Source organism: Annulohypoxylon truncatum (assembly GCF_022578515.1).
Source record: "Annulohypoxylon truncatum strain CBS 140777 unplaced genomic scaffold F4807scaffold_43, whole genome shotgun sequence".
NCBI classification, from domain to species: Eukaryota; Fungi; Ascomycota; class Sordariomycetes; order Xylariales; family Hypoxylaceae; genus Annulohypoxylon; species Annulohypoxylon truncatum.
This window is the reverse complement of record NW_025953829.1, coordinates 16,861-40,856: the sequence shown is the minus strand read 5'-3', so window position 1 is coordinate 40,856 and position 23,996 is coordinate 16,861. Positions and strand designations below refer to the sequence as shown.

General features: G+C 49.7%; 6 protein-coding genes and 1 non-coding gene across 7 annotated transcripts; 3 read left to right on the top strand and 4 right to left on the bottom strand.

Moving 5' to 3' along the window:
• Window positions 1-1,221: 1,221 nt before the first annotated feature.
• F4807DRAFT_464669 (uncharacterized protein) lies at window positions 1,222-1,599 on the top strand (the record flags this gene model as incomplete). The annotated part of the gene is made up of 2 exons (XM_048002165.1): window positions 1,222-1,447; window positions 1,505-1,599. The coding sequence occupies 2 exons, from the start codon at window positions 1,222-1,224 to the stop codon at window positions 1,597-1,599; spliced, it is 321 nt and encodes a 106-aa protein (XP_047849899.1).
• A 1,541-nt stretch (window positions 1,600-3,140) lies between these two features.
• F4807DRAFT_t142 lies at window positions 3,141-3,230 on the top strand. The gene has a single exon. It is a non-coding gene; the product is annotated as a tRNA-Tyr (tRNA).
• Window positions 3,231-5,105: 1,875 nt separating this feature from the next.
• Window positions 5,106-10,405, bottom strand: F4807DRAFT_453987 (uncharacterized protein; the record flags this gene model as incomplete). Its single annotated transcript, XM_048000521.1, has 2 exons — window positions 5,106-6,903; window positions 6,957-10,405. The coding sequence occupies 2 exons, from the start codon at window positions 10,403-10,405 to the stop codon at window positions 5,106-5,108; spliced, it is 5,247 nt and encodes a 1,748-aa protein (XP_047849898.1).
• Window positions 10,406-12,353: 1,948 nt separating this feature from the next.
• F4807DRAFT_283082 (peptidase S8/S53 domain-containing protein) lies at window positions 12,354-15,733 on the top strand. The gene is made up of 2 exons (XM_047994709.1): window positions 12,354-14,550; window positions 14,608-15,733. Exons 1-2 carry the CDS (start codon window positions 12,827-12,829, stop codon window positions 15,383-15,385), a joined length of 2,502 nt encoding a protein of 833 aa, XP_047849897.1. The 5' UTR covers window positions 12,354-12,826; the 3' UTR covers window positions 15,386-15,733.
• Window positions 15,734-15,831: 98 nt separating this feature from the next.
• Window positions 15,832-18,000, bottom strand: F4807DRAFT_443088 (uncharacterized protein). The gene is made up of 3 exons (XM_047999529.1): window positions 17,516-18,000; window positions 16,163-17,454; window positions 15,832-16,108 (listed from the first exon to the last, which is right to left on the bottom strand). The coding sequence occupies exons 1-2, from the start codon at window positions 17,774-17,776 to the stop codon at window positions 16,294-16,296; spliced, it is 1,422 nt and encodes a 473-aa protein (XP_047849896.1). The 5' UTR covers window positions 17,777-18,000; the 3' UTR covers window positions 15,832-16,108; window positions 16,163-16,293.
• Window positions 18,001-18,181: 181 nt separating this feature from the next.
• F4807DRAFT_443085 (uncharacterized protein) lies at window positions 18,182-19,584 on the bottom strand. Its single transcript, XM_047999528.1, has one exon. It carries the CDS (start codon window positions 19,375-19,377, stop codon window positions 18,421-18,423), a length of 957 nt encoding a protein of 318 aa, XP_047849895.1. The 5' UTR covers window positions 19,378-19,584; the 3' UTR covers window positions 18,182-18,420.
• A 226-nt stretch (window positions 19,585-19,810) lies between these two features.
• On the bottom strand, window positions 19,811-23,247 carry F4807DRAFT_283059 (glycosyltransferase family 90 protein). The gene is made up of 5 exons (XM_047994708.1): window positions 23,036-23,247; window positions 22,926-22,981; window positions 22,759-22,863; window positions 22,555-22,706; window positions 19,811-22,499 (listed from the first exon to the last, which is right to left on the bottom strand). Exons 1-5 carry the CDS (start codon window positions 23,071-23,073, stop codon window positions 20,013-20,015), a joined length of 2,838 nt encoding a protein of 945 aa, XP_047849894.1. The 5' UTR covers window positions 23,074-23,247; the 3' UTR covers window positions 19,811-20,012.
• Window positions 23,248-23,996: the final 749 nt, after the last annotated feature.

Genomic DNA, 23,996 nt, shown 5'->3' with positions numbered 1-23,996 from the left:
CTTTGTAGGTTCCAAGGTTATAGAATTCTATTAATTGTACGTACTAGAAAAGAAAGGGAAGGAATGGCCAGTGTTAAAGCAAGTATTAGGCAGTGTTAGGGGAAATAATGATTTGATTCTATGGATTGCTTTTGGCCAAAGACTTATAAGAGTCAGAAGCTACCCCGAACTTAAAAATCTTATGCTTTGGAACTAGCCGTGCCAATTGACCACGGGGATTGGATTGATTCAAATTTTTTTTCCTGAAGGGCGTAAGAACTGGAATGCACGTAGGGTCAGGTAGGAGCAAAGGTAGGGGTAAGGTAGGTAGAGGCCACAAGGTAGGCAAGGTATGATCAGGTACCCAGATTACCTAACCGGTGAGGAGGTAGCTCAATGACCTCAATGAACAAATCATGAGTCCTCTAATAAAGAATGAGTTGTTCATTGTGCAAAGCTACCTCCATCTCACGTCGTCAACTGCATGCGACTACACAGGACCTCCTTGGCCGCCTTCCAAGGACAAGCAGAAATGAGGGGTAAGAATATCACGCTTTGCCGTTTGTAGTTAACGGCATACTATTATAGGAAGGTAGCCCCGGTCAAAAATGGTCAGGTGCTCGTACCCCAATTTGCATCTTCAAATGAGATCCCTGACAGCTTAGGGACAGCAGTTACTCACTATATTTGCTTCGCAAAGTGTTGAAAGCTTCAATCGAAATTTTCAATTGAGTTGAAGAGAAGTTTCCCTTGCTTCCGAATATGGTTCTAGGAGATAAAGTGTTTGCAATTGAGAAACATGGCTTGATTGGTGAGAGCCGAATCACTCTCAATCGTTCTCAATTGCTCCTGCTAAACAGTTCTTTGTGCAACTGACGGGTGGGAAGGTCCATCGTTTTTTCAAGGTTCTTCTAATACCTACTAGACTAAAATATTATCATCAGCTTTTGGTCCTTGGGAAGCCGCTAAGAAGGTCATAGCGCCTACAGCGTAAGCATTTTTAAGGCACCTGATCTGCAGTCCATGCTTCAATTGCCGATGTATAAGCGACCCGTCTTTCGGTTCCAATTAACTTTCAGCACATAACGAATCCAGATACGACAACATGCAAACCACATACATAAATTTCCCAGCCTATCGTTTGAGACCTGCATTGCGAACGGCAAACAGGTCTGGCGCTCAAAGATTATAGTCAAGTACCCCTATGGATTCACGTCTATGGATCTAGTTGGCGTGAGCAACATGTCTGATAAGCAGCAACAACAACAGCAACAACAGCAGCAGCAGCCGCCGCAGCAGCAGCAGCAACAGCCGCCTCCTCAGCAAGAGCCTCGTCAACTACGTCGAGAATTAGTAAAGGGTAGGCTACAACCACCGTTGAAGCCGCCCTCAGGTAAATCTTATTCCGTCGCCCCGGCATCTACCGGAGAGGTTACAGTGAGACGTCCAAGCGAGGGATGGATAACCCGTATGTGCCCATAGTTAACCAAGCTTAAACACAACCCTATTTTGACGATCACCTCAGAAAGTCCTGTTGAGATATCGTCTGCGGCGACGGCTCAGCCGTTCATAAACCCCGCCGTTCTGGAACGTCACAGACGCATCGGCGGGCCGACGTGATCTCCCTGCAGGATTTCCGGCTTTCGAGTTGCAGCTGTATAGGCTATCCTGGCTATCTTGCACTTATATGTGACCTCTGCGCATGAGAAGATGCAGCTAGCTACTCTCAAGGCTGGGAGGTGGAGGGGGCTTGCCGAGATAAATGTCGATCTTCAGGATGCCCGTGATGATATAGTCCTCTCGGCTAGACTAAGTCTTGTATGCGTGACGCACAAAAGCGGCACCCCCGGCCTTAAGCCACAGCCCACATATTTCCAGTTTCGAAGATAGGTATATGTTCGCTCCGGACCCTGGAAATATTGAAATCTCTCCCTGCCTTGGTAGATTATCTCTATTTCGATATTATGCACATTTCAGCCACAGTTTCGTATTCGCTGCAGCCCGTTATGTCTTCGACTAACACGCGTCGTCCTCAGCGTCTAGTACGTGGTCCGACTCAAAAGGTGAAGCCCCCTTACCGTCCTCCTAGTGACTATTCGTCGAATTTGCCTGAAACAGCGGCCTCCTGCATCTATTACATACCACTGCTTGATTAACATAAAGCATACGCGAATTGCTCATGTGTATCAAACGGGACGCTGGATATTGGACAACATGAAGAGTTCTATTTGGTCAAATCTTCCAAACGACCCCGTCCCTAAATGGGACATCTGCCGCTAATGTGCCTACTGCCCTATGGCACACATGCAGTTCAACAGTAATAAGAGTACGAACTAAGGAGAAACGAGCATGTGCTTCTATCCCGCGTCGGGACTCTATCCTAACCTATGAATGATACGCCGGTCGGCAGTGTAACGAGAATCCCGGCATGCTCGATGCGGTACCTACACACGCTGCAAGCTCTATGGCGGTTGTTTGGCGTCGTAGAACGACAGTTATGGCTTGAACTCCCACAGTCATGTGGTACTGATAATGGTCCCTAGGTAAAGTGGCAAAACACGGCTAGCCGAGCACGGATGGATGATCCCGATATTGAGCTGATTAGGTCATGTTCTGGCAACAGCATGGCTTTCGTATGTCAGAATGGACGCCGCTGTCCCAATACTCTACCTACAGTGCTAGGATGCTTCATGTGGTGGTTATGCCATACCCCTAGTCAAATTTAATTGAAGTCTGCCACAACAGCATCGGGGTTTGGTTTGTATTCCATGATACAAACATTTGCATGTGCTAAATGTCAAGGCAGCATTGACTATAACACAACACCAAGGAACAACTTTCCCGGCATGAAAATAAAGTCTCCACCTCGATTCTACTGGCCAGTCAACCAAACCTAAGCTGGAATTTTAGATCGTTCTTGATCTACATCAAAGATTGAGCCAATGACTTCTTCTATACGTTCATGAAAACACATTCTTCTAAGTTAATCTTTTTTATTACTGTATAAAATCTTAGTATAGGTACGTTTGACATCATTCGAAGACCCTTTGCCTATTCGAGCCATATCACTTATCACACAGCAAGCCCGTGCTATTCCGCTTGGACGAGCTTGGAACATCCGTCCACGGATATTTAAAGAATATTATCAACCGTTTGAGCATCCCTTGGTAGTCTAGTTGGTTATGGCGTTCGACTGTAATTGTTCACAATTGTTTATCGAAAAGTCACCGGTTCGATTCCGGTCCGAGGGATTGTTTTCCTTTTTATATTTCATGCCTCTTCTACACCTTTTTAGAACACCTCAGCGTATAAAAAACGGGTCCTACTAACGAAAGCGAAAAGTTTGGTCAACGAATCATATAACACCAAGGATTCACTAGTCGTCACCGAAACCTGCGATTCTAGCACTTATACCGCGGCGCCGGGTTCGTGAAGATGGAGCCATGGGAGTGGGTTCGGGTAGCCTGGAAACTAGGCACTGATGCATTGATTCCCAGTTCCTTAGTATGTGCTGCGGTGGATCAGACCCGTTCCTATAATCCACTAGACATGAAGGCGTCTATTAGTTTAGGAACGAAAAATTTTCAATGAGTCCTAGTTTAAAGTGCTGTGTGGTTACATAGCACGCATAAGGTAAACCCACCGGTCGAAGATGCACACTGCGAGCGGGCCTATGGACTTATATGCTTACAAATAATGGATGATATAATTCGGTCAAGGGTCTGGTATCCTGGTCGAGAATCATGTGAGAAGCTGTCTTTGCTCGCCTACGAATAAGAACCAAGATACGCTATAGAGGAATGACTTAAATAGGAAACTCCGCTTCATAATGCCTAGTTGGCTTTTATACGGTACCTAGTAGGTAGTGGGGGACACAACTTTCAGCTTGTGGCCATTGCTCAATTTGTCGACTTATGAATGACCATATGGCTTTAGCTGCTGGCAGCTTCTCCATCATGGCCCCAACTTCTGCTTGGAGCCAGATTTCAAATTTGACTTATGACAGCTTACCCCTGCATTAGAACTCTCATAGAAAAGCGTTCCACCTTTGCTAGTTGAGAAGTGCCCATAGGTAACAATTGGGGATTATCCACTTAAGTCCATCATCTTCTGTGCTCGGAGGCATCGTATAGTCGCAAGGCAAGATATAAAGGGTCAAGACCATAACAATTGATATAATCTACGAAGCTTGTTTAGCATCGTAGTACTTCTATCCCGTATAAACACGAACCCCCTACATGTTGGGGGATAGAGACTAAGGGTACAAAAGGGGCTAAAAAGACTGAAAGAAAAAACGAAGAAGACATACAACACCGAGGATTCGCTGGTCGTCACCGACCCAACTACTGGTCCGGCGGTATCTGGTTTATCAAGGGGAGAGCGGACGGGATCCCGAGTTCTCCAGATCCTATGGTCGTATGTATTCGATGAGGCCGTTATTCTAATATAAAAACCGAGTGAACATGTAACCTCAGTACAGAACGGACGCCACTAGGCAACGTAAGAAACATGGGAGACATCCATCCATCACATACAGTGTAGCAAATTCAGCCGCAGGCAACAATTTGACGATGGTAACTCTGTATTGTATTCAGATCAACGCACCCAAGCACATACGCACGTCAAGCCAGCTATCTCGTCATTCAACCCCCAACTCTCCAAATACATGACATTCCAAACGTCATATCTCGTCAGATTGCTCAGAATCGTAGTGTCAACCAGTTAAGTCAAGTTCACACCCGGTCCCGCCAGGCCAACTTGCCCGCTTCGAAATGAAGAACCAAACACTCGCTTACTCCCATTCCTTCCCTTCCCCCCCCCCTTTCTCTTATCCCTAGGTAAATATCTGCCCTACAGCAAAAAAAGTGTAGCGAAATAGATATCTCTCGAGGAAAAGAGGAAAAATAACCTCCGAAATGCCTTGACCCCAAAATACCTAATGAAAAGCTTTTCCCTTTTGCCCGCCGAAGTATTGCTGTGCTGAAAATGAAATCGGATGAGGCCCTTGATTCGGGCCCCTAGTATTGCTACAAGCGTTTTACAACTTGCCACTGCTTCCTCACCCGTCTCGCCTCGTCTTCTCTTTTTAGAATTCACTCCTTTTCGCTAGGGTGGGTTAAAGTGAATTAAGGCGACATTCTCCTCGCCCTATACTGACTCCCACCACCACCGCCTCCACTACCCCCCGCATTCCGTCCACGCTTGCTAAACAAGCGCTTCAGCATGCCAGGCTTCTCCTCATACTCATACTCCCCATCATACTCGCCCTCATAATCATCCTCTTCCTCATCATCATAATCCTCATCTTCCCGGTCACGCACCGGCGCCCGCTCCTGCGCCCTCGCAGGCTGCGGATGCGACGGCGGCAACGGCTTCTGCACCTCCGCCACCGGCGGCGACGGACTCGCGTCCTCGCCCTCGTACTCGTACCACAGCCTCGGGACCAGGAGCCTGTACGGCACCGTGATGCCCGCGGGATCCTTCGGGTTGACCTCGACGTTCAAGCACACGTCGAGGCCGCCCTGAAGGTCGACCTCGTACCGCGCCGCGCCGCGCTTCTGCAGCTTCTTCGCCGAGAGGCCGGTCGGCGTCCTGTGGAACGGGCGCCGCGGCGCAGCCGCCGCCATCGGGTCTTCCTCGGACGAGTTCGGGTCGTAGTAGTTGTCGTACGCGTTGCCGCTGCTGCTCGGACCGCCGTTCGTGTTCCTGCGCGCTGGGGTCGGGGCGGCGGCGGAGTAGGAAGAGGAGGTGGTGGCGACGGCGACCGGCTGTGTGACGGCGCGGCGCGGCGGGCGTGCCGAGAAGAACGCTTCGTCGCCGACCTCGTACTCGTCGTTAACGTGTCTCGAGTCGCCGGCGCCCCCGCGTAGGTGGCCCATGCTCGCGCCTCCGTCCCTCGCCCCGTTATACTCTCTATACTCTCTCCCGGCGGCCCCAGCCATCATCGGAGTCTGGTTTGTATTTGGCCTTGCGTATCTTTGGGGCTGCGTTTCATAGACGGCATCCTCGTCGTCCTCGCTGTCAGGGCCCCAGGCGCCGTTGATCCCGCCGTCGTCCGCGCGCTCCGTGCTTCTTCTGCGGAATAGACCACCACCGCCACTGCCGCCGCCGTTACCGGCGCTAGTACTACCCCGTCGAGCGGAATCGCCTCGGCCGAGTGACAGCGTGCGCAAGAGCTTATTCGGCCGAGTCCCCGCATCAGAAGCCCGGCGCGAAAGCGATCGGAAGAGACCACCGCCGCCAGACACGGGCGGGCGCGAGCGGTCGACGGGTGCGTGCGAGGTATTCGGGCGAGCCTGCGAGCCCTTCCGACTCGAAAGCGAGAACCTGCGAAGCAGACCGCCCCGACTGTTCGGGGGAGTGGCCTCGGGAGTCTCGTCGAACTCTTCTGGTGGCGGGGTAGGCGGCGGCGTCTGCCCTGGTACGTATTCGCGGATGGAGCACCAGTTGCGGTGAGGAAGAAGGTGCTTATTATTTCGTGGCTTGCCATCGACGTCGTTAGTGAACAGGGGTATCATGTCCTCATCGGTCTCCTTGTCGAAGTGATGAACCTTGTTACGCTTATTCAAGATATCCGCCATCAGATCCGGAGGCGGCGTGTTGGCGATGGCTGAGGAGATGATGTTGGGCATATACCGGAAATCCTTGTGTTTAGGGAGGTTGAGCTTGGGATTCGAGTAGAACTGGCCAACTGCCGCTAAATGCACGTCGCCGCTGAGGATGGTCACGCGCACGGACGCGTCGACAGCGAGATCTTGCAGGTCTTCGATGACGAAGCGCCGCTCGTCCTTATGGTTCTTTGCTGTCCAGTGGTCGTCGAGATCATCGAGGACTTCGACACCCCCGTCAAAGCGGTTGAGGAAATTACCTAGCATTCCTGCTTTTCCGAGGGCTTTGATCGGGTCCATTAATCGCGAAGTCAAGCTATGAAAGTTAGTTCGTACTGCGTCGGACTTTGGCTAGGGGATGCCACTCACATGTTTTCCAACCACACAAGCCGGGGGTACGCAATTGGAACCCCCAGAAGAACGAGCAAGTGCTGCGTCTCGCCCTTGACAAGTTCGGCATCACAGCGGTCCATAAGCTTCTTCCATGTATCCTCAGTTACAACCTCATCTCTCGTGCGCTCAGTCCGGCAATCAACAGCGAGCAGCGCGACCTTGTTGCCTAAGAACATGAACAAGCTGCGACTTTGCTCGCGGATATATGGCCCTGGTTTGATACCCGTAACCCAGCTTGGTTCCGTCTCCTCAGTTTCATCAGGCAGACTCTGATGCTGGAAGAGCATGTAGTACTTGAACGCAACGTTGCCTAAGCCGCTGAATACAGGCGACTTCATGAAATGATCGGGATATGAACCATAGCCATCAATAATATCGTGATCGTCGTACATGTTGACCATAGGAATCTGGCAGTTCGCTAGACCGAATAACCCTTGTGAGAACCACATCATGTATCTCTCTAGATAGAAATTCTCCATCTCATCCTGCATTTCCGGAGTCAAGGGGGCATTATTCTTATGTAGAGGATTCTTGATCTGTAGCCAATCTTGGAAGTGACGAGTTTCCCGCATAATAGCATCGTTGTAGAGCTGATCACCACCTCCGATCATCACGTGGAATGGCCGGGTTTGATGGTTATTAAGCACATCGCGCCACATGGGGTCCGGTCCGCTGAAATCGTCTGGATTTACACTCAGGCTGAAGCCGTTGCAACTGTGGAACATGATGTTCATCGACTGGTCCCGAGCAGGTACCCAGAAGCCCGTCGCAGGGCCATGGTTTATACGGTAGGCAATTCGTTGTTGCTTCTCCCGGAGCTCAACTTCGATATTGAATCTCCAAAAAGTGTGGCCCCGTTCAGCATGAAGGCGGAATCCACGCACGTCCTTGTACTTTCCGAGCTTCTCGCCGTCAACCGGAGTGCGTCTCTTACGGCAGGCGAAAGATCCAGGTGGATCGGGCGCGTTGTTGAAGTCGGGAGCGGACCTTGTGATTTCGAATAGACCATCGTCGGGATCTAACCTCGAAACATCTTTGGCCTCTTCTAGATGTTCTACCGGCCGCACGAAAAGAGTCTCTCCTCGTCGTCCAAGCTTCGGTATGCCGGCAATCGGATCTACGTATTCTGGTGGAAGGACTTGCTCTCCGCGAAGTTCCGCCGGAGGCGGTGGTAAGAGCTCAATTGGCTGAACGAAAAGTCGAAGGATCGGAGGAATGTCATATGACGATTCCGTGTCTTGCGTTACGATCATAACGGTGCCTCTCCATATATCTCGGTTCATAGACGCATCACCGCCTCGCGGTAGAGGTTTTTCGTGACGCATACCACAATAACGTAGCAACGGCCCACATTTGAGATATAGTGGTGGCTTAAACCTCGTAGGACCTTGCGTATCATCATATGTCTCACTAAAAAGCTCTGGCGGCGGTCGTGTTGTCGTGCTACTTCTACGTCTGCCACTGTTCTCCCACCACGGTGTGCCTTTATCGGCACCTGGGTTAGGGTTGGGGGGCTCCACGTTGAGATCGAGCAAAGAACCCGCTAATGTTCCGACTGTAGACTTCTTCCATTCTTCCAAGTATTTTGGTGGTTGATACATCCCTCGACCAGGCTTCAGCTTACGTCGGTGCATGTAATCATGAATACCCAACTTATGCTCGCTTAAATCCGAGTCATAGTCATCGTCATCAAACTCTTGAGCTTCGTAGCGCCGATCTGGAAAGGTGACGGATTTGCCGGCACTCCTGGGAGGAGCATCTGAATTCCGTAGTGAGCTCTGAAATGTTTGCTGTGACGGCGGGGAGCGCTGACTGCTGGCTACAGAGTCGTTTCGACCAGGTCCAGATGTAGCAGCAACACCTCTTTGTCTAGGCTCTTCATAATCCTCTTGCTCAAACTGTTTACCTCTTGCCGGAGGCCGACCAACATACTGTGAAGTGGGGTCCCTCGTAATTGGCTCATTTCTGGGCCTAGCAACTATTGGTGCCGTGTTGATATCTCTAGGCATCTCATAGGTTCCATCACTTTGTAAGTTGCGTCTTTGAGCCATAGATTTCTCTTCGGCTTCCTTACGCTGACCATACCATGGATCGCTAGGTGGGTTCTTTTTGAGCTTGTTACTTCCATTCCGAGCAAGAGCAAATCCTCCACCTGGTGAACTGATTGGCGACACTTGTGAGTTACTATCCGCATCTGCTGAGATATCACCGTCATTTTTGGCAGCCCTCTCGCGAAAGCTTAAGTTACGTTGGGGTAGATCGGTCTTTTGAGGTGCTGCGATATTGCGATTTTTGGGGACTGGGATTTTGGAGCTTGGAGATTGACCGGGTGGAGTATACTGCTTGGTTTCCTCCGGTGGGTTCTGAGACAAAGGCCCATGAAACGTGACTGCCGATGGTTGAACTTGCATTGGGTCATCGTACTGACTCGCGGATTGACGTCGGTCTCGAACCTTAACCTGTTGGCTGCTCGAGCGCTCCGGAGGAGGCTGAAGCTTATCTTCATTGACGGCATTCTCCCTTCGAACTGCCCGTTCCCTTGCACGTCGCTCGGCAGCTTCTACACGGGCCCGCTTCTCCTCCTTGGTAATACTATCGAGGGTAAGCTCAAGCCTTTGTAGCGGCGATCGATCGTCTGCAAATGTCGGACGCCTCGGTGGCCCGGCTAGGGTTGGTTGTCTCTTTGGTGCATATGGATCTACAATTCCTTGCCCTTCCAGATCTCCATTCGTTGGCCGACCCATGGATCCATTATCCCTATCCAGTTTATCGATGCCTTCATTTTCGCCAAATGTCTGTCGAGCTCGATCGAGTGTAGGCGCTCTGTTTTGCTTCTCGGCTGGTGGAGTAGCATCCTTATAGAAAGATTCGGGTTCCATTCCGGCAATCCGTGCTTGAGCGGGGGATCCGTATCTGGGAGAACCGAATCTGTAAGCTGAGAGTGGCGGCCCTGGTTGGCCGTCTGCGTTGTAAGAATATGTCGGGGTGAACGCTGGGCTACTGTGTCTGTAAGGGTCCTTGTAGCTCACAGGCGGAGCTCTGGGGACGTCGGGAGCAGCTGGGGGAGGCGAAAGGGCACCTTCGTCGTGCGAACCGACTTCCGGAATGTCTTCTGTTGTTTGGCTGGTGCGTCTTCGCCGCTTTTCTTGCAGATCTGAAGGATATCGATTATGTCCGTAGGACAGGGAGGACGGGCGAGGAGCTAACCCGGTGTTTGGGAAGTATGAGGTGGCGGGGGATTCTAAGGGACTGAAGGTAGATTCGGTATGTGTGGTTTGGACGGATGCCCGATTCGATCGCGACTGAAACTGGGCTGGAGGCTGATCTAAAGATTGTCTGCGATCAGGCCGATCAGGTTGACCAGAGTCGCCGGACATGCGGCGAGCATTTGGAGGGGGCAATTGGCCCCAATATGGTGCAGACATGATGAACAACAATCAGGCTCGGCGATGATTGGGCCGCGAGATAGGCTGAACTTAGGACGGAAGGAGGCGTGTCGGACTAGCTATCATCTGCGGGTTTCCATGATGACCAATACGATGCAGACACATGCGACTCGGGTAGTTGTGGGTAGCAGATAATTAATGCAGGGGAAAATCAGAGGTACAGTCACAGAGCTGCTGTTGCGAACATGAGGAGAATCGTCGAAGCTTGAGTAGTATTAATCAAGGTCAAGTTGTTGGCCGAAAAAAATAATAATATGGCTGGTAAGAGAGCTAAGCTTCTTCAGCTTTACCAAGGCTGGCGAAAGCAAAAAAAGAAGCCGGGATCTTTTTTGCTTTTCCCTTTCGGACGTCCAGAGCCTTGCAAGCCTCCCGGTTTTTTTCGTTTGAATCCTGGCGCGGGAGACGGGTAATAGTCCGTGTACCCGGTGAGAAACAGATCTAGCCTCGTACAATACCTACCCAGGTAGATAAATCGTACGGGCGTATTCCGTGGCGGGAAGATATATGATGTTTTATATTGTCCGTTGTTTTCTAACAGACCGTCTTGGGAAAAAGAAGCGGTCAACTATAGAACGGAGTTTTGTAATGCGCCTAGGTAATGCTTCTTGCATTCGTGAGTGGATTTGACCTATTAGGTATGTTAATCGAAAGATGCTGGGGCTTTCAGCCCTCAAAACTCGAGAGCTGAATCTCTCCTGCTATGTACGGTGAGCAGTATAAAAGCCTACCCAGGTAAGACTAAGAGCTTAGAAAGTCAGAGAGCGACAAATGACGGTGGTTGGTTAGCCCCTCTCGAAACGAAATATATCTCAGTCAATAAAAGAGAGACATTAGTTCCCGACAAGGGCGACAATACGATAGTCCTCACCTACCTAATTCGGAATATACAATGTATATATATTAGGGATATCCTGTTATCTCCTGTTGCAAGTTTGTTTCTTCACGTACCTGAGAAGTAACAAACTTCAAACGGCGAGTCTCAATTCACTTCGAAAGTTGTCCAAGTATCGGGATGAGCCGTGTGGCCACAAACAGAATAGGCTCTAAGGCTCTAGGGCTCTCAGATCTTTAATTAGATATCGACGGTGTCCAACTGCAGATCCTAGCTCAGCTTGTGATGTCATTCCTAGAATAGAACGCTCTGTTGACGATACTCTTTGCAGAGTGCATATAAAATATCAGAGGATGTGATGGATATGTTCGCCTAGTAGAAGTATTGGGAACAGTATAATCCTCGAATATTCCATAGTCGACATTCGAGCTCATGACTTGAAATTGTTGAAGTTCGGATAGACGCTTGTGCTTTGATAAGTGGAGTCCCGAAGCTGTTTGAACACCGCAAGTACCACATACCTATGTAAGTGAGCGGACCTGGCAGGAACGGTTACTGGCATTTATATACCCGATTACGTATGTACGGTACCACCACGAATCTATGCCTGTGTCTTCATTATTGTAAGGGGAATGCTAATTCTATTAGTGAAACATTTTCAATCTGCAACGGGCTGTATATAAGCAGCTCATAATTGATTTCATTTCTCTAAGATCATGCAATTTCCAAGGTTGTTCAATGATCGAATGGCGCAACATATACTTCCGAATCGCCTCGTTTATATGTACTATGAGGTACATCATGATGCGATCAGGTGAATTTCTGTTAAGGCTGGCTCAGGCAGCGTAGGGAAAGAGTAGGCCTTTTTTAGGGGTCTCGAGAACTCGTAATAGCCAATCACAATTTAAGATGTTCCCCACACGCTCCTCAACCTAGACCCGAAGCATGGCGTGGCGCGTGGCTTGGTAGTGTTTTAGAACACCTGGCTTCCGCATTATGTAAGGTTTCTTTAGCCTGTAAACCGTAAGCTTACAAGGCAAGAGCGGAAAAGATTGGATTACGCCGCCACACTTGCACCCTTGAACCTAACCATTACAACATTACAACAACGGGGAGGAGTTCAACGTATTCCTCTTCCTACCTGTTCCTACACTCGACCGAATTTATCTTTGTCGGTTCCAACACACCAAAAGCCATAACAAGTTTACTGTTTACTAGATTGACAGATCTCTCTTCTGTTGCTCGATGGGGGAAGCTGCCGACTTCTTCATCCGTCAAGATATTCTTTCACGGTTTCATTAAGGGGGTTCGTGCATGGCCTTGAGCGAAGGCGTTTTGTTTCGTCTCTGCCTTTTCTGGATACCTACAATATCCACTACCTACGAAATACCTAAGGTCGCTTAACTACCTACATAGATTCGTTTTCGTCAAGTCCTTTCTATCGACCCTATCATTGTATCTCTTTATCGTCACGAACTCCTTGTATCGATACATACCGACTCATTCCCGATCCCGATCCCGTTCCGAGGTTTGCGGGGTGTTTTGAATAACGCTCACTCGATCTCGCAATGAAGCTCGCTCCTTTAGTCGGCCTTGTTGTCGGCGGCCTTGCTGGACTAGGCACTGCATCCGTACAACGCCGGAATTTCGACTCCAACGATTACTACGTTCTTCACCTCGAACGCGATGCGCAACCCGACTTAATCGCGTCCCGGCTGGGCTTGAGGCACGAGGGCCAGTTAGGCCAACTCCCGGGTCATCACATCTTTTCCACTTCCAAGGCCGAAGTGGATGTCGTACGGCGCGCAGTCCAGGAACGTCGGCGGAAGCGTTCGCTTGGTGGTGCAGACATCATTGACGGCGTAAAGGCCTCTCATAAGCAGAAATTGCGGGCTCCTATGCAAAAGCGAGTTATCCCGCCTCCTCCAAACGGCCATTATCCCACGATACGAGCAGACCAGGCCGATGCGAAAACGGTGGAAAAGCAAAAGTCTGTGATGCAGACACTTGGCATCTCTGACCCGATTTTCAATGAGCAATGGCATCTTCTAAATACGGTTCAGTTGGGCCATGACGTAAATGTGACCGGTGTCTGGCTTGCAGGAGTCACGGGCAAGAACGCAACAGTAGCTATCGTGGACGATGGGTTGGATATGTACAGCAACGACTTGAAGCCTAACTACTACGCTGAGGGCAGTTACGACTTCAACGACCAGAGGCCCGAGCCTCGTCCGACCCTATCCGACGACAGACATGGTACCCGGTGTGCCGGTGAAGTCAGTGCTGCTAGGAATGATGTCTGTGGTGTTGGTGTCGCGTACGACTCCAAGATTGCGGGCATTCGAATTCTCAGTAAGCTGATCAGCGACGCGGACGAGGCCGAGGCTATGAACTACGATTTCCAACATAACGATATATACTCTTGCTCTTGGGGTCCGCCGGATGATGGAAAATCGATGGACGCCCCCGGTATCCTAATCAAGAAAGCTATGCTGAACGGAGTGCAAAATGGACGCGGCAAGAAAGGATCTATCTACGTTTTTGCTAGTGGCAACGGCGCCGCAAGTGAAGACAACTGCAATTTTGATGGTTACACGAATAGCATATACAGTATCACTGTTGGCGCGATCGATAGACAAGGTGTACATCCTTACTACTCCGAAAAGTGCTCGGCCCAGCTTGTCGTTACCTACAGCAGTGGCAGTGGAGACGCCATTCACACCACTGATGTCGGCGAAAACCAATGCTATAATGGGCATGGCGGTACTTCTGCCGCCGCACCTTTGGCTGCCGGAATCTTCGCTTTAGCCCTCGAGGTTCGTCCTGACTTGACCTGGAGAGACATGCAATACATCGCGTTGCATAGTGCGGTACCTGTCGACCTAGACACTGGCGAGTGGCAACCTACCACTATCGGCAAGCAGTTCAGCCACACCTTTGGCTACGGCAAGGTTGACAGTTGGGCTCTTGTGGAGGTAGCGAAGACTTGGAAGAATGTTAAGCCTCAGGCCTGGTACTACTCTCCGTGGCTACATGTGCACAAGGAGATTCCTCAAGGTGACCAAGGTTTATCGGTTAGCTTCGAGGTCACCCAAGACATGCTCAAGGGTGCCAATCTTGAGCGCCTAGAGCATGTCACCGTAACAATGAATGTGGAACATACCCGCCGTGGAGATCTAAGCGTTGATCTTATTAGTCCTAACAACGTGATCAGTCACTTGTCAGCCACGCGTAAGCTAGATACTAGCACCGAGGGCTATGATGACTGGACTTTCATGACTGTCGCTCATTGGTAAGCTGCTTACCTCCATATACATATTGACAATGTTCGAGACTAACAGCAATTCAGGGGTGAATCTGGAGTTGGCAAATGGACACTTATTGTACGCGATACCAAGGTCAACGACAATACAGGCAACTTCACCGATTGGCATCTCAAGTTGTGGGGTGAGAGTATCGATGCCTCCAAAGCTACGGTATTGCCTATGCCTAGTGAGGATGACGACGCAGACCACGATGTGACTAGCACCGCCACTCTACCTGCGTCCACGACTAGCCTGCCTTCTGTTCCGGAAGCCACTAACACTGTCTTGCCCACTGCCCTGCCATCGGATCATCCCGAGCGACCCACAAAGCCTACTCAGACTTCCGGCGAAAGTGTCGCTACCCCGACGGGCACCGAGGCAGCGGCGGAGACAACTACGCAAAGCTCTTGGCTGCCCTCGTTCCTCCCCACCTTCGGCGTCTCTTCTAGCACCCAAGCCTGGATCTATGGCGCTCTCGGCTTGATCGTCGCCTTCTGCGCCGGACTTGGCGCGTGGTTCTGGTTTGTGCGCCGCAAGCAGCGCCTCAACAACCCGCGTGACGACTACGAATTCGAGCCCCTCAATGCCGATGACGGCGGTGAAGGCCTCGGCGCGGCTGGCGAGAAGGGTCAGAAGCGACGTGCTGGCGAATTGTATGATGCCTTTGCGGGCGGCAGCGAAGACGAAGCGGAGGAATCGTCAGGGACCGATCACTTTAGCATAGCCAGCCACGACGAAGACGGCGACGACGACGATGACCACGATGGAAGACCGGGTCACGCCGAGAAGCAGAGCTCTAGACTGCTAGGTGATGGTAGATAGGGTCTCAGGTGGTATAGAGAATTCTGGTAAAAAAAGTTAAAGCATCACTCGTCTCGGAAATCACAATCATGGAAATGGCATGTGGATAACATCAACCAACCCCCTTAGATTCATCATAGCATACCGCATCGCTGTTTTTTTACTGCTGTTCTGTCGTTCTGTATATAAAGGCATACTTTTCGTAGTATCGACATATGGCATGGTCCCGTACGGCGTTTGGGGAGTATAAATAGATGTAGGGTATTTTTTGCGAAGTATTCAATTGGTTCATTTCATCACAATGAGATCTTAAGTATCTTACCTGCTTGTCCTCGGATATATTAGATTAAGACAGAGGCCACTGAGTACTCTTCACCCAGAGTTCAAAATGCCATTACGTGAACTTCTTACCAATCGCACAGCACAGTTCCCCGAAGGATATCATATCCCACATAAGAGTGCAAAAGTGTAGAGCGTAACCTTGTAGATATGTAAACGAACAAGAGGAAAGCTCCTCTCTTTTTTCTATGAGACAGCACGACTCAAAATTTCCCTTCAACGCCGTATGAACCCCCCTAAACTCCCTAGTGTTCATTCATTCCGTTCCATTGCTTGCTTACACTCCGGCTTGCTTAGGTACGTACATCCGTCCATCCACCCGTCCAATCCATATTCTTCAACGCCATCTCAGATTTTGCTATCTCGATCCTTGAAACAACATCGATGGAAGTTCGTAAGATATTCCTGATTGATAAGCTTTGCGCAACTTAAGTAATCAAGTGAATAGCGCTAGCTTACTCGGAATTGAGGTGCAGGTCGTCGGGCTAGGCGAAGCACAACAAAACCACCCACCAGTTGAAATCCGGCCATCCAGTTTCGATAGCATGCCGGCAAAGCTCCCTCCCATCACCATCGCCATCGCCATCCCCTCAACCCGTATACGCCGACTCGCTCAGGCCCTCCTTCTCCATCTCCCGGACGTACTGCTCCCAGACGTCGATGACGCCGCCGTAGAACTCGACGTGCGCGTCGGCGAGCCCGCCGAACTGCCTCTTCAGCTCGATCCGCTTGATCCTCTCGAAGTCGACGACCTCCTTGACGACCTCCTCGTCGAAGGCCTCGCTCGTCTTCTTCGCGCGCTCCGCCTCCGTCGTCAGCTCGTCGATGCGCATCTCCAGCTTGCGCAGCCGCTCGCGCCGGCTCGCCTCGTGGTCCACGCCCCGCACGTCCTCGATCTTGGACCGGATGTAGCCGCCGGCGCCCCCGAGCGCCCCCGCGCTGCCGTACCCGTACCCGCTGGCCAGCGCGTCGCGGTCCGCCGTCGACTTGTTGAGGTACTCCGTGAGCTGCTCGTGGTCGAGCTGTTTCTGCTCCCGCGCCTTGAGCAGGTTCTTCAGCGCTTGGCTGTACGCTTGCATGTCCCGCAGGCTGCCGAGGTAGTCCTGATCCGTGTGCTCGCGCAGCTTCTTGAGTCCGGTTGCCGTGTCCTCCACGCTAGCTGCGAAGCCGTGAACGGCGCTTTCTACTCCCGGTTCAAGTGTGATGAGTTTCTGGAATTGTTCCGTGAGATCTCGCAAGTCCGTCTCTATGTCCGTCTCCCGTCGGGCTACCCGCGCCACAACTTTTTCAACGTGCCCTAGATCTTCGTCCAGCTTATTGCTCTTCTCCTGCACCTCTATAAATCGCTTGTCGTGCTTGTGGACTTTGGTAAATGCGTTGATGAAAGTGTCAGCAAAGTTGTCGAAGACACCACTACTGCCTTGCTCCGAGGTTGTGCTAGTTCTAGCTGCGCGGGATTTCATAGTCGCGTTCCAGTCGGGGGATTCCAGAAAAGTGTGTAAAATAGGAGCTCGGCGGAGGATAGGATGTAAAGTGAGGCGCATCAGGAAGCGTTGTAGGGAATAGGCTCGGCGATTGGTGAAATCCGGGCCAAAGCGATCTCCTCGCACGTATTCCATGCGCTGCTTGTCGGGAAGAGGCGGTACGGCGCATGCAGGATAGTCCTTAGAAAGAGACTTGTAAAGAAAAACGAAATCGGTAAAGCGACGGCGGGAGGTAAATGTGGGTTTCTGGAAGGAGGGAAATGTTGACTATAGAAAATAGTGAGTACAATGGCTTCCAAGACCATGAGTATTCTATAGAATCACTTACGTTAGTAGTAATCAGATATGATACGAAAGCGTCTTTGGTGCCATCCTGCTCCTTGCGAGGTTCCGAAACGGTACACTCTAATATGTCACCGGACAATCCGGGGTCTTGGAGTTGTAGGTCTTCTCCATGATGTTGGTCTTCGGCGGTCGGTGGTTCTGCATTTACTACGGGCGTTGAAGAGCTTGATTCTGCAGCATCGGAAGCACTGTTACTGCTATTCCAGGGAATGCTGGAGAATGTATCTTCGTCAATGACCGCCATCGTCGGTGGGGTCTCAGTTCAAATATCGCCGCAGCCTAATTCGTAATTGGGGTACTTGAGACTTGATGACCATGAATGATAGGACAGCAGTTTAAAATGTGTCGCAATATGTTGTCGCCAAAATATGCTTCTTAAAAGGGGGGAAAGTAGTCGTCGTCAATGTCGTCGTCGAGGTGGGAGGTGAGAGATGTGAAGTTGTGAAGTTGGTGATGCGGGATTGGATTGGTCGAAGTGGGGAGCAATGTCGAGAGAAGCTGCCTGTCAGGTACACGACGTCACATCATGCAATAATTCAACAAACGAAGCTTTATGCAAGTATTGAATTGATTTGTGAAACAATACTGTGTTAGGTAATCGTCTTTACGCCTCCCGCATGAACAGGGATTACGTCCACACCAAACCCCCAACCAATCATTAACAACCATTTCACACCAATATCACGGTTCATATTGCAACAACATAAAGAGCAGGTGCTAGAAGACATACATCTCATGAGCAAGTGTTCTGATATGATAACATTTTTTCTTTTCTTTCTCTGCGAATACAAAAACCAACTACTTAAAACTACCTTGAAACCCCGACCATACAGCCTCAGGGAACACAGTACCTAATTCTTCAATTCACGCCTCCAATAGACATTCTCTTCAAGCGAACCAGTATGTCTCCTTCACATAAACCATGCTAAAACATTTCATACCGTGAACAGCTAAGAGTCCCAAGCAGCCCGTTGGATCAACACCCCAAGCCGAACAATCCCTTGTGCCACTGGCGTGATGGAACGCCTCAAACGATTGTATACCACTATACTCCTTGACCTCCATGAATGGTGATTTTACACGGTTCTGTCGGCTATTTCCTATCACATCCAAGCCACACATGTGCCCGTGATGATGGTGGCAGAAGTATGACATAGCTTCGATATTGGCTTTCTCAAGACTCTGGGCTATCCCAACCACTGCACGTTCTCGTTCGTGAACTGCCCCAGTAGGAGAAGTCAATGGGTCTGACACATGCATGATCACAAAGCCTCTGGAAGGAGGGACAATCGTCGACGGGGAGTTTCGCACGCCCGGGTTGCTCAATTTTCTCAGGCGATTGGTCTCTAGCTTTACCACCAAAGCGACAGGGAAACGGGACTTTTCCTTCCGTCTCAGCTCGCGAATGCTGTCAGCATATGGACCATCATGGATCACCATATACATGTCGTCGTCATTGTCGTCGTCTTTTTCACCTAAGCTTGATTCCCTGCTTCTATATTCTGATCCGCAATCAGACCATGTGAGCTCAGAGGTATCGGTATCCACCACCGTAATATTATCTTCGTCATTGTCCCACTCATGGATTTGGAGCCGTTGGAGAAGTGGTACAGGTGGTTTTAGGCTGGGTTCCAAAGTTTCAACCTTGATCGGTGCCAAATTCCCCTTATTGCTTTCGTTTTCGATATGGACTCTTGGAAGCTCGAGGCCCACACGGGAGGGGCTGACTGTGGACTTGTTGGGCCCTGTAGCCATTGCCTCTTCGCTAATTCGAGGCCGCTTATTGATCATGTCACCATCTACGGTAACATCAATAGTATATTTGCTATGGCTCAATCCCATCATGTTAGAAAACCTCGAAGAATAAAACTCTAGAGTTGAAGGGGATGATACTCGCAAAAAAATAGAAAATGGCAAGATTTCTTTACTTAAGTATTCATTATCACATACTCCAACAGACTGACTATGAATTCCCAACGCGCCAAGCTTAGATAATTTTCTCTCGTTTTGCTTTTCTATATACTATAATGTTCACATACGACCATATTATTGGGCGCCAGCAAATCAATTTTAACGCTGTTCACAAATCTAAACCTCCTAGTCTCCTAATCCTGTAGTTCACGAATAAAAAACACGGAAATTCACACTTATCCGAGTGATATTGGCTAACAGCCGTCAACAATACGGATATGCATATCGTGGCGTTTTCACTTATGTCTGTTCCCGGCTGTTGCCTGGGTACAAACGCCGGGACTGTGAGTCAACACTCTAGAAACCGCTAGTTGATATTCTAAAGGTACTAAGTATATTGCCGTAGCAAACAAGGACGCCACTGACATGATACGATGTGAACAAGTTTGATATAGGTACCCACGAAACGCCTCTATTTTATTACCCACTTAGCTATTCCAGGTATTGTGAACACGCGTGTGATAATTACAGACACCTTCCCTAATTATGTACGCCAGTTTAGGCTACACTTACAGCGTGAAGCCTAAGTTATCCCTATTCTCGTCGACGACCCTCCCCCACTCGAGCAGGAGTCTGAACAAGTAAACTTCCATATCCTCCCTCCTAACAGCCTTATCAGCCCACTTACGCCCCTGCTCCGCGATCCACCGTGCGTCCTCGTGTCTACCATCAGTAGTCTGGACTCTCCCATTAATCGGGCCGCGGTTCTTCAGGCCGATGAAATACGCCATCGTACTGTGCAGGGCGTGGTATCTGAGATCCACAGGCACGAAATGGACCCACGGCATCAACCTCTCCGTGAACCACTCTCGGAAAACGGAGGATAGTACGGGCACGCTATTAGACCGGAGCGTCGGCAGCAGGTCTTGTGGCGGCCCGTCCGCGCTGTCGAGCAGCACCACGTACCTATTCTCGAGGGCCTTGCCCGGCTCCTTGAAGCCGAACTCCCGCTGCAGGAGCTGGCAGTTAGCGTCGTCGCAGGCTTCGGTGTTGGTGAACGAGAACTCGAAAGGCAGGGGACCGTTCGCCTCTTTGAGCTGCGTTGTCTCGTACTGGAACTTGTCCTTCTTGTTGACCTGAACGTCGAGGAGCATGGACACCTGATCCACGGCGCTGGCGTTGTTGGCGAGATGTACTAGTCGGTGGCGGTGCCCGCCGAGTAGGGATTGAGGGGTCACGATTTGCGAGTCTTTAGCATCCCCTTGCCAAAACACGATTTCCTTCTTCTGATCGAAGCCGATCTCGTCGTGTTCCTCGTTCACCGGACGTATGAGCGGTATTAATATATCGTTGAAACTATCCGTCTTCGATCTGCTGAAGAGGGGCAAGAGATCTTGGTGTAGGTCGTGAAGATGAGGTGTAGTATGTAAATCGTGTAGGTTGAATATGTCCGGTTGGTGGCATGGATCAAGGAACATTTCCCAGTCCTGCAGGAACTGCGCTTCCGAGTGAGGTCTGACACATGAGGAACAGAAATCCCTCGTGTCCCAATGCACGCCTCCTCGGGCAGCTGATCCCGGAGGACATGCCAAAGCCTCAAGTTGTCTAAACTTCTTCGGAGATACGTATGGCTGGGTAGTTGATCCCAGAACCTCCTTGGAGACATCAACAGCATTACTGTCTGTTAGCTTAGGTTCGTCCACTAGGCGGTTCCGTGAGCGAGGGTGAAGAAGCTGAAACCGAGGTTTAGTTCCAGCCATAATGAACCTGTGAACGTCGTCCCAAGGAACCAAAATCCTAGGCCGCTCTTTCATGTTGATAGCAATAGACATAGCAGGAAGATATTCGACAAATTTTGAAATCATCGATACCGCTTCGTCCAATATCACATTGTGCGTAGGGTCAGCTAGCTGGTTGTGAGACGCCTTTCCCTCTGCAATGGTAATGATCCCAACATCAGGTAACACTTTCAGTCGATTCAGGCCCTCTTGAATCTTTTGTTGTTTCATGCCCCAGAAGGGCAAGATATCCCTTTCGATCTGGTCGAACCTATCGATCACAACAGACTTCCGTTGCTGTGCAAATTCGAACCACTTGTCGAAGTTTGGCGGTGGATCACGCCCTTGGTGGCGGTCCTTGTATTCGGTGACCGCTAATTTCAGGGTAGTACTGACAGTTGCGTGCCGAAGCCAACGGTCAGCTTCCACCCTGTTCTTATAGACGAGATCGTCAACAGGGTGACGGTCCAAATGCTTGCTCCTGAACGTAGCGTAGAGAGCCGATGTGATGAATAGAGAAGCAAGCAACAGCAGGAGAAATACCCTCTTGAACAAGATAATCCATCTCATGTTGTTTGCATAAGTAAAGAGAATGAACCCAACCGAGATAACAAATAGTACCAACAGTGGTTGGCCGGACGTGGTCTGTTGATATGTTCCGATCAACAGAACATTTTGAACACTCCCAAGCAAGCCAGAGGTAAAGGTTGCGATAGCTGTAGGTTCTAATATTGTCGCGTCGCAGATCCACATTGCCGTCGATATAACGAGAGTAGAAATGAGGAGTGCCGTGCTAGAAACGTCAAAGAAGTAGAGAGAACCGATCCCCCTGAATGGATGGTGACCAATAATTTCTTGATGCTGGGAAAGTCGCGCTACCATCCATAGAGATGAGACGCCAAGGGATGATAAAATTAGAATTCCGCCAAGAGTTCGGAGGCGGCTTCTCGTGGTCCTCGCCCACGAAAGCACCCTCCATAACATGATCAAGATAACGGCGTCAGTGAAAACCCCCAGCCACTGTATGAGTATAGTGAATGAGCTCTGATTCACCAAGGTGGAGCAAAAATAAGTAGATCTTGAAGTGAGGTCTCCCACCATGAAAACACCATAGCTAAAGAGAATAGTGCTGAAGAGAAGAGTGATCGGGGAGCTCATGAGCCAATTCTTGAAATCTTCTAAAGGGCTGCCCCACATGTCTTCCGGTTCGTCAGACATGACCTGGCTCGTACGATGCGAGAAGAACTCGTGAGCAGCTAGAAATACAGGAAGAAAAGCCTGCAAAGTGTTAGGTTCATATGTCGTTGCTTCGATGGTTAGAGGTATATCTTACCTCTATGCCTTCGGCGGCACATTGAAAGTCGCGCATAACCTTATGCACGATCTCTAGTCGAAAAACGATGAGAAATATGATACAAGGCACATAAAAACGTCGAGGGCGGTGTGGAAGGGAGGACTGCATTCCCTTTATAACAGCCTCCGAATCTGTCGCTCATGTCAGAAGTCGTTTCTTCGCTAGAAAGCAATCCAAACATACCAAACCTTCCATCTGCGCCGGGGAGCCATTTCGAAAACAGGCTAGCTATGAAAGCTATGGTGCCTGAAATGAAAAGGAGTAAGAATGAAGACAGCCGTGGCTGATCTATGTGAGGCGGTAAGTCCCCAAACGCCTACGGTGAGGGGGCATCACGAAGAAGAGCGCACCTATTAATGAATGTCTCTGTAAGGAACATGATAGCCAGATATATGAGGCAAGAAAGCTATCTCAAAGGTTAGCCGGTATTCAGGTATAGCAGGGCCACGATGTAACTCACCAGACAGCCGTCAGCCTCGAGCCCCCATCACGTGCCATTGGGACTGCATAAAGGCCACAATCTCAACGAAGCCATTCAATGAAGACTACGGCTTCGATCCTATGAAAAGTCTAATAGGGAATGGACTGAAAATCAGATACCGGACGGTAAGTACACAGTAAAACAGAGCCTCGCGCAAAAAGGGCTGAAGATGGAGATCCCTATTTCCCTATTGCCTTGCTGTGGCGCAGCTGGAGTACGTACAATTGTGGGGGCTAATTTTGAGACCTCCACCGTGTCGACTATGCATGCATTTATCGGGTATCCTAGTCTTAAATCCATATTGTAATAACGGATTTGTTAGTAATATGCAATAAGAAAGTATTAGTCACTAATTAGTGAAGCAAAGGTTTGGTGTGGCTTGTCGTAAGTCGTCATATTGAATTCTGAAGTCCGAGGTTTTTCAGCTTAAACATACTATTGTATAAAGTTAATAGAGTAGATTAAATATCTTTCATAGCAAACACGCTGGCAATATCAGTATCTCCTCCATGGTGCTAGTATTAACAAGGATTTTGTTTTAATAAAAAATCAGACTGGGTACTCGACGTTGCTTTATGATTCTTCATACGACAGACAGCACGGTCAAAACCCCGGAACATGTTTTGTCAACGAAGGCTCGCAAGGAAAGCGGCTACAACAGCTATTATGTCCATCCGTCCCCTATCGGTTCCATTTTCTTATGCAACATTCATAGAACCATGTCTTTCCGGTACGTTTTACGTAACAATCCTACTTTCAAATACGAAAACCCAGTTACAGTCTTGAGCAAGTCTTCAATTTGACATATGAGTGTGAAATTGAATAAAGGTCTGTGTCCTTGGAATAATACCTAGTCTCTATCCCCTCCACTGGTCAATGGCTGTGGCTGGGGATTTGAAGGTAGGTAGAATACACCTAAACACGGACTTATACCCATAAA

Bases quoted from the DNA above. Each gene is read 5' to 3' on its own strand.
- F4807DRAFT_283082 (XM_047994709.1), top strand. From the start codon at position 12,827: ATGAAGCTCGCTCCTTTAGTCGGCCTTGTTGTCGGCGGCCTTGCTGGA. The intron at 14,551-14,607 runs GTAAGCTGCTTA...ACAGCAATTCAG, and splicing joins TTCATGACTGTCGCTCATTG to GGGTGAATCTGGAGTTGGCA.
- F4807DRAFT_443088 (XM_047999529.1), bottom strand. From the start codon at position 17,776: ATGGCGGTCATTGACGAAGATACATTCTCCAGCATTCCCTGGAATAGC. The intron at 17,455-17,515 runs GTAAGTGATTCT...TATTTTCTATAG, and splicing joins CATATCTGATTACTACTAAC to TCAACATTTCCCTCCTTCCA.
- F4807DRAFT_443085 (XM_047999528.1), bottom strand. From the start codon at position 19,377: ATGATGGGATTGAGCCATAGCAAATATACTATTGATGTTACCGTAGAT.
- F4807DRAFT_283059 (XM_047994708.1), bottom strand. From the start codon at position 23,073: ATGGCACGTGATGGGGGCTCGAGGCTGACGGCTGTCTG. The intron at 22,982-23,035 runs GTGAGTTACATC...CCTTTGAGATAG, and splicing joins TCGAGGCTGACGGCTGTCTG to CTTTCTTGCCTCATATATCT. The intron at 22,500-22,554 runs GTAAGATATACC...AACACTTTGCAG, and splicing joins GTGCCGCCGAAGGCATAGAG to GCTTTTCTTCCTGTATTTCT.